The 13,765-nt window shown below is 40.3% G+C and overlaps 1 protein-coding gene across 1 annotated transcript; it reads right to left on the bottom strand.

Annotated features, from left to right (window-relative positions):
* Positions 1-7,783: 7,783 nt before the first annotated feature.
* On the bottom strand, positions 7,784-9,984 carry LOC122874527. The gene is made up of 3 exons (XM_044192519.1): positions 9,648-9,984; positions 9,191-9,281; positions 7,784-8,475 (listed from the first exon to the last, which is right to left on the bottom strand). The coding sequence occupies exons 1-3, from the start codon at positions 9,813-9,815 to the stop codon at positions 8,012-8,014; spliced, it is 723 nt and encodes a 240-aa protein (XP_044048454.1). The 5' UTR covers positions 9,816-9,984; the 3' UTR covers positions 7,784-8,011.
* Between the last annotated feature and the right edge of the window lie 3,781 nt (positions 9,985-13,765).

Genomic DNA, 13,765 nt, shown 5'->3' with positions numbered 1-13,765 from the left:
GAGGTCAAAATGTATATTCCTTCTTGGAGTCAAAACACAGTCAAAACACACAGGCATAAGACACACATTTCTAGATTCAGCGTGGCTTACACTTCCTGAGGATTATCTCCATGTCCATTGCAAAGAAATGTCCATAAATCCGCTTAGAAATCAGTTTTCTTCAGTATGAAAGTAATCCAGTGATAGCTGTCTGTACACCCCTTGGGTGTATTGCAAACAGGAACTGCTAATAGTTAATTCCGCATAATGGGGCCAATTTGCCAAAATGTAAACAAATATTGGCTAAAAAATGGGCTTAAGTTGTAGCCCACAGCTAACTTTGAAAACCTCTGCATTAGCTATTAAGCACAGCTCCAAATATTCCTTCTTTCAGTGCAGCAGCAGTTAGACATAAATTAAATATAAAAATTGCGCCATTTTTGTGACATTTTCCTCTCTCATTGAGTTCTCGAAAGGTGTTTTGTGTTCACTGCTTCACTGCTTTCTTTATCAGAATCAGAATCAGAATCAGAAATACTTTATCGATCCCCAAGGGGAAACTCTTTCGTTACAGCTGCTCACTAGCATGTCAATGCACACAGGAATAGAAAGAATAGAAGTACTAAGCAAATCAAAATATAATACACTATAATACAGGTAAGATAAATTAAGTACAAAGTTGATATAAGTATAAAAGCTAAAATAAGTGGTACCAAGTACAAAGTGGATTTAGAGGTTGATAAGTATGTACGGTATAATACAATGTAATAATATAAGTAATAAGTAATAGTGCAGAAATGAGTACTGTCAAGTTAAGTTAAGTGTAGCTTATTAAGATGATTATGAGATGGTGGATATTGCACAGCAGTAATAGAAGTATGAATAAATATCAATAAATAGGGAATTTTAAACTGAAAACAGAGTATATGCTCCACTGTAGACATAATGACCGAGTCATTGTTGTCAGAGTGAGGCAGACTGCAGACCAGCTAATACATTTCACTTGTGACTGAAACAATGAATGAGTGAGAACTAACAGGATGGTGTGTGTGATCAGTCTCATACTAACCAGTCATGGGCATATGCTCCACTGTAGACAGTAGGCGATTTGAGGTGGGACGAGGGGGGATGAGGGGGGCGAGGGGGGATTTTGGTCATTTTACTAAAAAGGGGGATGCCATCCCCCTTTTTAGTAAAATGACCAAAATCCGTCCCTTTTGTTAAATTGCTCAAAAGATGCTCTGTGCTTTGTCTCGTAGTGGCGCTTCTCACTGCTGCTTGTAATAATCGCCACTTTGTACACTTTTGCTGGCTAGCCATAACACGTTCTTTGAAAGCAGCTGCAGTCTGATAATCATACTTAACACTGAGCTATTGTGACACTCCATGAGGTTCAATCAACAAGCTTTGTATTTTGTTCTTACACTATACCTGAGATTGAGAGAGTTGTATGTTTCTTTGCCTTTCATTTTCTTCACAACCCACCTCTGGAGGCTTTTAGTCACCCTGCTGAGGCTCAAGTTGTTTCTTTAGTCACCCGAGCACCCGTGCCTCAGACTAACAAGCAGCAACCAGTCCAGGTTTAGTCCAAATATGCAATGAGCGTACAAGCTGCAACACTACCAAGCCTCCAAAATATGAGAGGAACAAACTCCAAATTACTTCTGTGGAAATATTTTCTGCCCTCCTTTTCCTTTTAAAGTAATTTTACACAACACTCACAAAATCATTAGAATGGTTATAGGTAGATATGACTGTAGTGACTGTAACTGAGCATTGTAACCTTCATCATGATGTTGATAACAGTGATGCTTGTGGCGTTGTTATTTCTAATGGCTCACTCGCTCATTTTATCTTTGTTGCGTCCTCAGATGATGCAGGCGTTTAACACTATCAAATGAAAATACACAAGAAGTGTTAGAGACAGGTTGTTTGGTAACGACAAAATACCTGGTTTCATTTTTATGTATTGTGTCAGAGAGAATGAAAGAGAAATGGGCAGCAATATGAGGGACAGACTGATAAGGTAGACGACATAATGACCGAGTCATTGTTGTAGGAGTGAGGCAGACTGCAGACCAGCTAATACATTTCACTTGTGACTGAAACAATGAATGAGTAAGAACTGACAGGATGGTGTGTGTGATCAGTCTCATACTAACCAGTCATAGGCATATGCTCCACTGTAGACAGTAGGCGATTTGAGGTGGGACGAGGGGGGATGCCATCCCCCTTTTTAGTAAAATGACCAAAATCCGTCCCTTTTGTTAAACTGCTCAAAAGATGCTCTGTGCTTTGTCTCGTAGTGGCGCTTCTCACTGCGACTTGTAATAATCGCCACGATCTCGGAACATATGAGACATACTGGTTTTGAACTGCCTGTGGGAAGATTGAACATGTAACAGTCTATTCATTCTTTATTAAAAGCTCTGTTTCCGCAGTCTACTTTTCTCTTTTTAGTGCATGCCATCTGAAATTATTTTTCCGACTCATCTCGTCTCTACTCCAGTTAGACCAGTGCCGTAAAGGCTAGAACCGATTAAAATAGAAATGCTAATAATTCTCAACAATTTATCTATATTCTCTACAGTAGGCGGGGGGAAAGAGAAAGTGTGACAGCAGCATGACAGAGGCTGGGTCAGAAATGAACAGCGCTTGGACCAAAAGTGTCTTTGAATGCTCATAAACATTTTTCTTGTTCTTTATTTTTTTTGCTGTTCTCACTTATTTTTCAATCAAAACAAATCTGTGTGGTGCAAATAGAGTATTTATTTTGATAATATAACATAATAATTATAACATTATTTCAGAGTTTAGTAAATGCCCCTAAAAATCAGTTCAAGGAGCAAAAAATAGGCTGCCTTTTGAAAAAAAAGGCACAAGGGAGCCTTACTCGCCCTCCAGCCGGGGGTGGGGGGTCATTAAAAATGATCAAATCGCCTACTGACTGTAGGCTACTGTGTAGTGATGGAGGGATTTAATAAGGCGAAACTGTCTCTGTCCTCACCTCCTGTTAGCACTTTCTCAGCGCCCTCACTCCTTCTATGTTTCTCCCTCCCATAGAAACTGATTGACTGCGTACCTCTGGCAGTGAAAGCATCGCTATATTCCCACACCACTCAGAAACACAGGGGCAGTTAGGGTAAAAAATGACCACTCTACATGGATTATAGCATGCTGACATGTTTAGAGGGTACGCTCTGATTAACAATGAGGGAAGCTGACTCTCACACACCAGGCTGCCCAGATTAAACAAGGAAAAGTGCAAACACACCACTGGCAAGACACAGCGGCACGCACCACAGCCACTGGCCAACATGCTCGCACATTAGCATAACACGTGCAGACATAGGACTGTTTATACATGGGCACTTGACACTGATTGATAGTAAAAAAAGATTACTATTACTATTAAAAACAGTTAAAATATAACATTCTAATCGCAGCAGAATTGAATTGTATCGAATCGGCTTTGAATCAAGGTGTATCGTATCGTTACAAATTCATCTGTGTTGTTTTTGTGTCAGATAGTGGACTGTGTATCTACACACATACCGAATCTGAGAGGGAGAGATGCACACCCCTAATAAACACATTACACTCATATACTACACACTCTCTCAAAAGGAGACAGTCACATGCATGGGAATGTTAAGTACGAACCAGAAAGTGCTGCCCTTTATTCAGAGTTGTGACACCAACTGGATGAAGCTCGCTCCCTCAAGAGAATCAATACCTATCCAATTAACATAATGCTGAAAAATAGGTGGCCACTGCTGATCACCTGGCTAGATTAGGTTCTTCATCTTCTCACCAATGATATTATCACTCTATCAAGAGCTCTATTTTGATCCCAGGGCACGATACTTCGTATTCTGTTACCTGTAATGAGCTAGAGAAGGAGAAAAGCAAACCTGAGTGAGAACTTGAGAATGTAATGAGTCTGCAAGGATTGTGTTTCCAAATGTCCGGCTACTGTTTCTGTTGTCTCCTTATAGATAGGAAACTTGCAGGATCAAATTAGGGCAGTGGGGAGGAAAAACACTACTGGTGAACTCTGATACAAACATCTGATGAAGTACACATCATCTGGGGGCTTCTATAGACAGTCCCACCCAAAGGTGCCTGGATTAAAAGTTGACATGTCTGACATTTCAGACATCTTGGGTGTGGAGCTTTAGAGTTTAAGAGTTTGGGGTGCTGCTGTACAGAAATCACATTTACACCACCTTCATGAAAAAAAGAAATGGACTTCCCAAGCCCTCTCTTGTGATTTGTTATGATCTAAGCAGTATGGAATTTAGCAGTAACACTGTATGTAATACTGATCAAAGATTTTATGAACAGGTCAAAAGTATTTTCTCAGCTTTTCCTTCTTTAGCCAAGAAATCTCTACAGAATGAGATCATTTATCTCACTTGGCGAAGTACAGAAACTTCTCTACATTTTTCTCTTCTCTCCTCTTTTGGGTGATGGCAGCTCCCTTCATTCCTGCCTCAGTAAAGAGCTCCTCACATTTTTAGGCTCGTATAAAATACAGCAGCAAAGCTTTCAGCCAAAAGCTGAGACACAGTTTGAGTGTTGAGTGTTTTTCCAGTGGTTGCTTGATAGTTTTAGACGATACCTGGCCTCTGAGAGGGAAAGAGAGGGGAGTGGAGGTTTGTAATGGGTTTTCTTATTTTATTTCCATTTATTTCTTTAAGTGGATTGAAATAGACCCGTCAGCACCACTCTGCAGTTCATATCAGCAGAAGTTTGAATCTGAATCCCATCATAGAGCAAATGATTTTAATCATTTTAAGTATTTGTGCATGATATGGGCTATACCAAGAGAAGTATGCTAAACTTCAATCTTGAAATGGATAGGATCAAACTAGGATGAAAAGAAGAAATTCAAATCAATGACAGAAATGGACAAACTGAGAAGACTGAGACAGCAGTAGGTGCTACCCACCTGGCAGCCTGCTGTATAGGATACCTTTTATGCTGAAATGAATTTTAAAGTCCGTAGGGAGCCCTGTTGATAAGCTGTGAACCTGCTTTGAATATGAATTATTTCACCCTGAGCATTGTATATGACGCTGGCTCATTTGCACTGATTTAGCCCATTGTAGGGTGTGCGGTTTTGAATATTTTTACATTAACAGTACCCATTTGGATTCAAACCCAGGATTTCGTCCGATGCAAAATTCTTTAATTTGTTATTCCATCACTACCACGTGTGGTGCTGTTGGCAACCAGAAAGCACAGCTGGGCAGAGATGTTATATTCTAGCTATTTTAAAACAACATTCGGCCGATTATTGTCATTTTACTGTATTTTTCTGCCAAAGCAGAAAAATTTGCGAACAATTTGTGTTCTATTGCGTACAGCGCTTCCATATTTTTCAGCAGCTGAAATAAAATGACTGGAGCTATAAACATATATGACTTATATTTCAGGCTATCCAATGTCCCGAATGTTCATCACTTGTTAGAATATATATATATATATATATATATATATATATATATATATATATATATATATATATATATACATCTTTTGGGTGCCACCCAAAGTTTTTTTACCTTTTTTTCTTTTTTTGGAGGCTGGGTTGCAATGGCACAGCTGGCAGCTATATTTAGTTTTATATGATTCCTTGATAACACTGAGCTCTGTTCTCTGAGGTTATTGATGCAAAGAAATATCAAACTTAAGGTGATGGAAAAGACAACAAACATGTGCATTCAGTACATCCTCATTCAAGTCTTGAGGATTTTTTTCTGTTGCAGACTGCATTTTTGGGAATGCGGGCGACATGGCTGTAGGGATGGCAATGTCGATCTGTCGATCAGTGAACACGGTAAACATTATACCTGCTTAGCATTAGCATGTCAGAATTGTCATTGTGAGCATGTTAGCATGCCGATGTTGAAGTAGGTTGTAGGAAGTATTGTATAGTATAGTGTGCTGTTTTCATTGTACTTTAGAAACAGTATGCTTGTAGCTGGCTTAGTAATATATACAGAAGGTGTTCCAGATCGGTGCTTGGCTTGACTATAGCATACTATGATGCTTTCTGTATACAATACACAGGCAGACACCACGGATTAAACTATAATATAATGCTAGTTTATAATAAAACCATGATTCATAAAATAAAGCATGAAAAGGCAGTGAGGTAATATGAGGTAATCTACTCATTCTTTACAGCTTTCAGAGTTACACCATTTCCTTTCATAAGAAGTAATAAGGCAATTTGATGATAATTACAGATGTTTAATGTCATTCCTGTGCACACTCCACAACCTGGTAGCAGAATCAAGGTTGTGTGAAACATTGTTTCTAGAAACTTCCTACCGTTAATAATTCGACTTCAAGAGCACCTGGCATTCACCTGGAGTTTACCATTTCACAACCATGAGCACCCGGTAATATTTTTTTTAATGTTTCAGAGAACTTCCTAGGTATTGGTGGAGTAGTGTAGCATTTCACAAAAATGTATAATCATGTACTCAAACGTTTCCTCTTCTTCTTCTTTTCCTTTCAGCTGTTCCCTTTCAGGGGTCGCCACAGTGAATCATGTGCCTCCATCTCACCCTGTCCTCTGCATCCTCTTCACTCTAATTAATTTCATGTCCTCTCTCACTACATCCATAAATCTCCTCTTTGGTCTTCCTCTAGACCTCCAATCTCAGCATCCTTCTACCAGTATATTCACAGTTTCTCCTCTGAACATGTCCAAACCACCTGAATCTTGCCTCTCTGACTTTATCTCCTAGACACTTCCATACCTCCACAGGTATGTCATCAGGACCAACTGCCTTTCCACTCTTCATCCTCTTCAACGTCCTCCTCACTTCACTCTTGCTAATCTTTGCTACTTCCTGCTCCACACCAGTCACTTCTTCTACTCTTCATTCCCTTTCATTTTCCTCATTCATCAACTCTTCAAAGTACTCCTTCCATCTTCCCATCACACTCCTGGCACCTGTCAATACATTTCCATCCTTATCTTTAATCACCCTAACCTGCTGCACATCCTTCCCATCTCTATCTCTTTGTCTGGCCAACCTGTACAAATCCACCTCTCCCTCTTTAGTGTCCAACCTAGCATACAAGTCCTCACATGCTCTTTGTTTGGCCTTTGCCACCTCTACCTTCACCTTACGCTGCATTTCCCCATACTCCTGTCTACTCTCCTCAGTCCTCTCAGTGTCCCACTTCTTCTTAGCTAACCTCTTTCTCTGTATACACTCCTGCACTTCCTCGTTCCACCACTAAGTCTCCTTGTCCGCTTTCCTCTTTCCAGATGACACACCGAGTACCCTCCTACCTGTCTCCCTGATCACATTAGCTGTAGTGGTCCAGTCATCTGGGAGCACTTCCTGACCACCCAGAGTCTGTCTCAGCTCCTCCCTGAAAACTACACGACATTCTTCCTCTGGGGATGCTCTGCATCAGTTCATCTAACTCACTCCAGAATTTCTCCTTCTCTTCTAACTCACATCCTACCTGTAGGGCATAACCACTCACAACATTGAACATCACCCCTTCAATTTCCAGCTTCAGACTCATCAACCTGTCTGATACTCTTTTCACCTCTAGAACATTCCTCACAAACTCCTCTTTCAGGATAACTCCTACTCCGTTTCTCTTCCTATCTGACTCAGAACAACTTGAAGAACAACTTGAACCCTGCTCCTAAGTTTCTAGCCTTGCTACCTTTCCACCTGGTCTCCTGGACACACAGTATGTCCACCTTCTTTCTCTGCATCATGTCAATCAACTCTCTAGCCTTCCCTGTCATAGTCCCAACATTCAAAGTCCCTACTGTCAGTACTACATTCTTAGCTTTCCTCTTTTCTCTCTGCCTACGAACAGACCTTCCTCCTCTCCTTCTTCGTCTTTGACCCAAACGTTTCCTATAGATGTTATAAACCCCATAAATGATTAATTGACTTATATGATTTACCAGCAAGTACAGAAGTAATAGTAGCAGTAGTTTCAAATGAAAAAAATTGTGTTTCTTTACCTTTTGTGCCCAACACTACTGGCTGGAAGAAATTACTATTAGCATTATTACTATAAAGACTATAAAAACCACAAAACATAAAAGACCTATCAGACAACAAGACAAAATAACACATCTTCTTCTCCATCTCTCCATTTCTCTCAATCGATTTTCTAAGATCTTCACCTGCTCTTCCAGATGAACAATTCTAGCAGCCATGGTCCGGTCCTTCCACGGCCTGATGCTTAATAGGATGCAGATGCACCCTAGGCACACCAGTCTAATTGCCATGGTTTCTGTGCCGACACTGTGGTCTTTGAGGATTAGTCCAAAACAGGCCAAAACCACTCCCAGTTTCAGCAGCCACCTAATCCACCTCAAAAAGAAGGTGACCAATTGAAAGGCAAGGGTAATCACCACATAGCAAATGAGAAGCAGAAGAACCCACTGGGCAACAAAGATGACCCCTTCTGGTGTCACTGTATTGATGGGAAGGCCAACTATGGAGACATGGAAGGTGTTCATATCATTAGCTGGAATGTAAAATTGATTTCAAGTAAAGTTTTGTGCAGAACATTTTTCTGTCCAAACTGAGTGTGACCTCGGCAGAGTTTGCATATGTTCCAATTCTAATGGGTGGGGATTTTCAGAATGTGTACTTGAAGGTGATTAAAAAATATGAATAAAAAGTTTGCTAAAAAGTTAGTTATATTGTAAATTAAGATTTATGTAAAGTGCAGTCATCAAGTGTTAAGACGGTGGTGTTTTTCATTGTTTTGGTTCTGTACTTCAGATTTGAAATTAAGCAGTGAGGTTTCATTGAGGTTGAACTTTAACCTTTATGTTTGAGGTTGTTCTACAAAAAATGTGTCTGTGTCCTAATGCTTTCTTTCTGCTCTGTAGCACAATGTAGCATAATGAGCACAATGTGTGCCAGGTGACACAAGGGGGAAAAACATTATATTATATTATTTAAGTAAAAATATTACAGAATTACGATATATATCAATAATACATATATTTCCAATATTTGTGTCACTTCAGGATATTATTAATTTTGAATGGTAGGGGTACAAAAGTTGACTTGCAGTAAAGGTACTTTAATGTTTTTTACCTGTGAGCTGCAACTGTTATGACTGAAAAATGTTACACTGACACTTTATCATTATCTGATTAGAATAATTTGTAATGAATAACATTATAAATTCTCTTTACCTTGGATTCCAGCAGCCTGCAGGAAGTGTGTGACATACTGTAAGAGCACGTTCAGACCACTGGCCAAACTTCCTGCCACTGCACCCAGAACCTGAGAGAAAGCCTGTTAGATGGTCTGGTGGGTTTAGGACCACAGATATGAAAAGTTGATTTAGGGAAGCTGGCTCATACATACTGTGCAAGGCTGGGATCACCTTGCTTTACCTTTTGGATTATTAGATTGAACCTAAACTAGGAAGTAACTGGTCATTATTTCTCACTGTTTCACTTTCCATTTACACTGAAATAACAACAGAGGCTTTAATCCAGACTTATACAGTATAATGCTTCATTTGCTACATATATTGTAAAAGTTTAGCAAACATTCATGTGTTTTTTATTATTATTGTGGTTTACATGTATTTTGATCTAAAACATTGGATTGTTCTGAAAAACAATGCATATTTCCATCTCTCACCTGTTTCATGGAGAGCACCCTTTGTTTCCTTCTTTCCTCTTCAGCCTTCTCGTCCACAAACAAATTGACCAGAGCAGAAATCATCATGACACTTACAAGGAGCAAACATTCGCAAAGAGTAAGATCAAAGTTTGTTTTTTTAGGACGTACAACCACATCAGAAGCCATTATAATAATTTTTGAGAACAAATATAAAAGATATCCATCTCAGTATAGGACCACACAGGCTGAATGTGACGTCAATGAAGAGAGGCGTAGTGTGCCACCTCACTTTTTACTCAACATTCAGTGACTCTGTCAGTGCTCCTCCTTGTGTTTTTCCCTTTGCAGGTTGCCTGCAGGTAGAGATGGGTGGACCTGGGCAGGTTGGGCCTAGGTTATTTAGGCTGGCTCCTCTTTCTGTCTCTCTCTCTCACCACCACCCTTTGTTTGGTTTGGTTTTCCTCTTTGTTTTGCCACCACACATGCATTCAACATTACAACCACCACTGACTTACAGACTACAGATTCATCTTTTACTTTGTTTTTGTCTTATAGTTTCAAATAAAATATTGTTTAAATTATTGTTGAATTTTGTGTGGTCTCCCGCTTTGTTCAGCTCACTGAGCCTGGGCTGTGACAAATATATCAGCAGGCCAATAATATTAGACCATAATGGCTCATCACAGATATATCAGTGTGTATATATTGGCAGATATACTAATAGAAATTGCAGTAAGTTTTATAGCCTGTATTTGTATGCTAATATTTTTTATCATGCATTGTACATTTCAGTCAGAGAACTCAAGAGAAACAGATTTACAAGAAGAAATGGCAGTGTTTAATGGGTTGATCTGTGTAAACTCCCACTACCTGTTTGACAACATGAGAGAGCAAAGAATGTCACTGATTAACTATCCCAGGGGGAGGAGCTGATTTTAGGTCCTCCACTCAGAATAGTTATTTGTTTGTCTTTTTCTCCACCTCTCCGGGGAGGGAGGGTGGGGGCCGGATATACACTATTTTACACAAGGCAGGGTGTGTCTTGCCCAGACAAGCAATTCACGTGAACAGATGTATGAGAATAAGGGCTTTGGATCTTTACCCCCTGATTTGTCACTCTGCAGGCACTCTGGACCTTAGAGGGGTATAAAACATCTACCAACTCCAATCAGAAAAATCTGTATCCATCTCTCTAATTAGCAATTTCAAGGGGAAAACAATATACTCAGCAGTCTACAAGTTAAGACATAGCAAAAGAACTGCAGAGTGCAAAAAATGTGTGTCAACTGGCACATCTGAGTGAAACATAAAGTGGTTCTGCAAATCACTATACTAGGCTAAATAGCTTAAACATATTGCTTAAGAGAACATCTTATTTGCTTTTTATTATTAGCCATGCACGCCATGTCGGTCCACCACTTTGTACAAACTCTCATGGCAATCCATTTAATATTATATATTATATTTGAGGACATTTATGTTCCCCAGAGGATTCATTCTAATGACTTTAGTGACCCTCTGACTTTTCCTCTAGCGTCACCAGTAGGTCAAAGTATTCATTTATCCTGTGACATATCTCAACATCTACTGGATGGATTGGCACAAAATCTGGTACAGATATCCATGGTGCCCAGACAATGTATCTAATGACTTTGGTGATCCTCTTCTTCTTTTCCTCTAGCACCACCATGAGCTTGACATTTTTCGTTTTTCATTAAAATATCTATCTAAACAGCTATTGGATGGGTTGCTGTGAAATTTGGTACACACATTCATGGTCTCCAGGGGATGAATTGTAATTACTTAGATCCCCTGATCATCTAGCACCATTATCTGGTCAAAATATCATTTGTGTCTAATACTTTGGGTTATAACTACTGTAAATATATGCAAAACTAATCTATGACATTCCCAACAGCCTCAGCTGTATTGTGTGTTTAATGCTAATAAGCAAATGTGAGCATGCTAACATGCTAAACTAAAATAGTGAACATGGTTAACATTATATCTTCTAAACATTAACTTAGCTAGCATTATCATTGTGAGCATGTTAGCATGCTGATGTTAGCATATAGCTCAAGTACGGCTTCACAGAGCAGCTAGCCCTTTATAACCCAGACCTGCCAGTTGCACTGTGTCTTTGAGCTGTTTGTCAAGGTCATCAGGGCTAAGTTCTGTTAAAGGATTTGTCACTGTTGGTGTGAATCCTCATTTATCCAGCCTCAATACTGTGTGAGTGTGTTTGTGCTTTTGCGGCAGTGTACAAGATGAGTCTCATGTAAACCGAAGGATTTGTCTAATATTATTCTACTGTGACAGTTTCAGACAAAACATGACAGCATTTGGATGTTTAATTCATATGAAAAAAAAAACAACAGTATAATCTTGGGATCATATGAACCTTGTTGTCAGAGACACCTGATGAAGACGCTGCCTTCCCATATCAGCCTGGTGTTTCATCAACCTGTCCTCTCCTTTTAATTCCACTCCTGTGTTCCCACTTCGCCATCTCTTTAACTGCTCTCTAAAAGATGACCCCCCCTCCATCCACCTTTTTCCTCTCTTTCCCCATCCAATGCTTTCCCTCATCTTCTTCACCTCCTCCATTCCATTATGCTAATTCTGTCTCTTTTCTGCTCTCTTTTCACTCAGCCCCCTCAATGTTAATCTGTCTTTCGTCTGCTGAGAGAGCAATTAACCTGATCAAAACTTGCGAGTGCTGAGATCAAACAAATTTCAGCAGGGGAGGGTGGTAAGAGAATTACAGAGAGAGGAGAGACTGGGAAATCAAGAGGAGAGGCACAAAAAAGAGTTTTGGGTGGAAGGGAGGAAAAGTTGGACAGGACCATCTGCTAAGACCTTCAGGTGGCCATCGGTGTGAAAGTGTGTGTTCAAACGGTTTTTAAATAACTGACTGACTCTTCTCCTGCACGCATCTCACACCACTGCTCATCAGACCTCAGCACGCTGGCTGCGATCTCATCTCAGCCCCTCTTGCCTGTGAGGGATTAAACTCTTAATCCGCCAGACTGAGGCTTGCTATTAGTACCGACAGGGGCTGCAGCATCTTTGTGTTTTCTGCTGCATGTGTGTGCTGGCTTCTGGTGTATTGCATGGTGGTGTGTGTGAGATGGATGGTGGGCAGCTGCAGGTATACTGCATGGGTGTGTGTGAGATTAATAAAAAGGGACACAGAGAGTGTGCTGGGGGTGGTGCAACACATAAACAAGTTATATGTTGGAGGACCAACATTGCCACCTGTGCAATACCCAGACTGAAAAACCTCCCTGTGGGTGTGTGAGTGTTTCTTTCTGTCTGTCTGTATGTGTGTGTGATGAAGCATAAGAAAAGGACAGACAGAGTTAAAAAGGAATATTGCATTACTGTCTCAGTGGGGCAGATTGTTGGCCACCTAATCCATTCAGCTATGACTGAAACGTTGTCTTCTTTGTGAGAAAAAAAAAAGCTGACTGAGAACTAATTGCCCAGTGTGTGATCAGTCTCATGTTGCATACACTAATCAGCCCTGGGCATATGCTGTACTGTAGGTTAATGAATAGTGATGGAGGGATTCAAAAAGCTGAACATCTCTGTTCTCAGCACACACACACACACACACACACAGACCCCCACCTCTTCAGTTTCCATCTCTACCCTCGCTAATGTGTTGTCTGCTCCGTTAGTAGCCATAAGGGCCTGGACAAAGTGTTTGCTTGTTTTAGCAGTTCAGGCCTCAGGCGCGTGCAACCTAATGAGCTGCCTCTCAAGGACAAAGTGGGTGTGTGAGGCCAGTGACACAGACAAATCTGCAAGCATAACGATATTTTTTCTCTGAACTTTCACCTTGTGCAAATTTGGTTTCAGCGATGCAGAGGAAGGTAGGATACAGCATGTGTTGATCTGGAACAGTCAGTGTTTTCAAAGTCAGTACTGAACACTGAGGTCTATTTACTTATGACACAGCCAAAAGTTTGGCCAGCTGTTCAGTTTCACTTAGACATGCCTTCCTACCCTCTGTGGGACAGAGACGTTGTCTTGTATCTGCATTCATTAGTTAGTTTTTATATAACATGGGGCTCATCCCACATGGGACTACAAGACACTGCTTGCATCTTCCGGTAATACATATATAAAAA

The sequence above is a fragment of the Siniperca chuatsi genome, linkage group LG4, assembly GCF_020085105.1.
Source record: "Siniperca chuatsi isolate FFG_IHB_CAS linkage group LG4, ASM2008510v1, whole genome shotgun sequence".
NCBI classification, from domain to species: Eukaryota; Metazoa; Chordata; class Actinopteri; order Centrarchiformes; family Sinipercidae; genus Siniperca; species Siniperca chuatsi.
The sequence above is the reverse complement of the archived record's forward strand: the minus strand, read 5'-3'. Positions and strand labels throughout refer to the sequence as shown.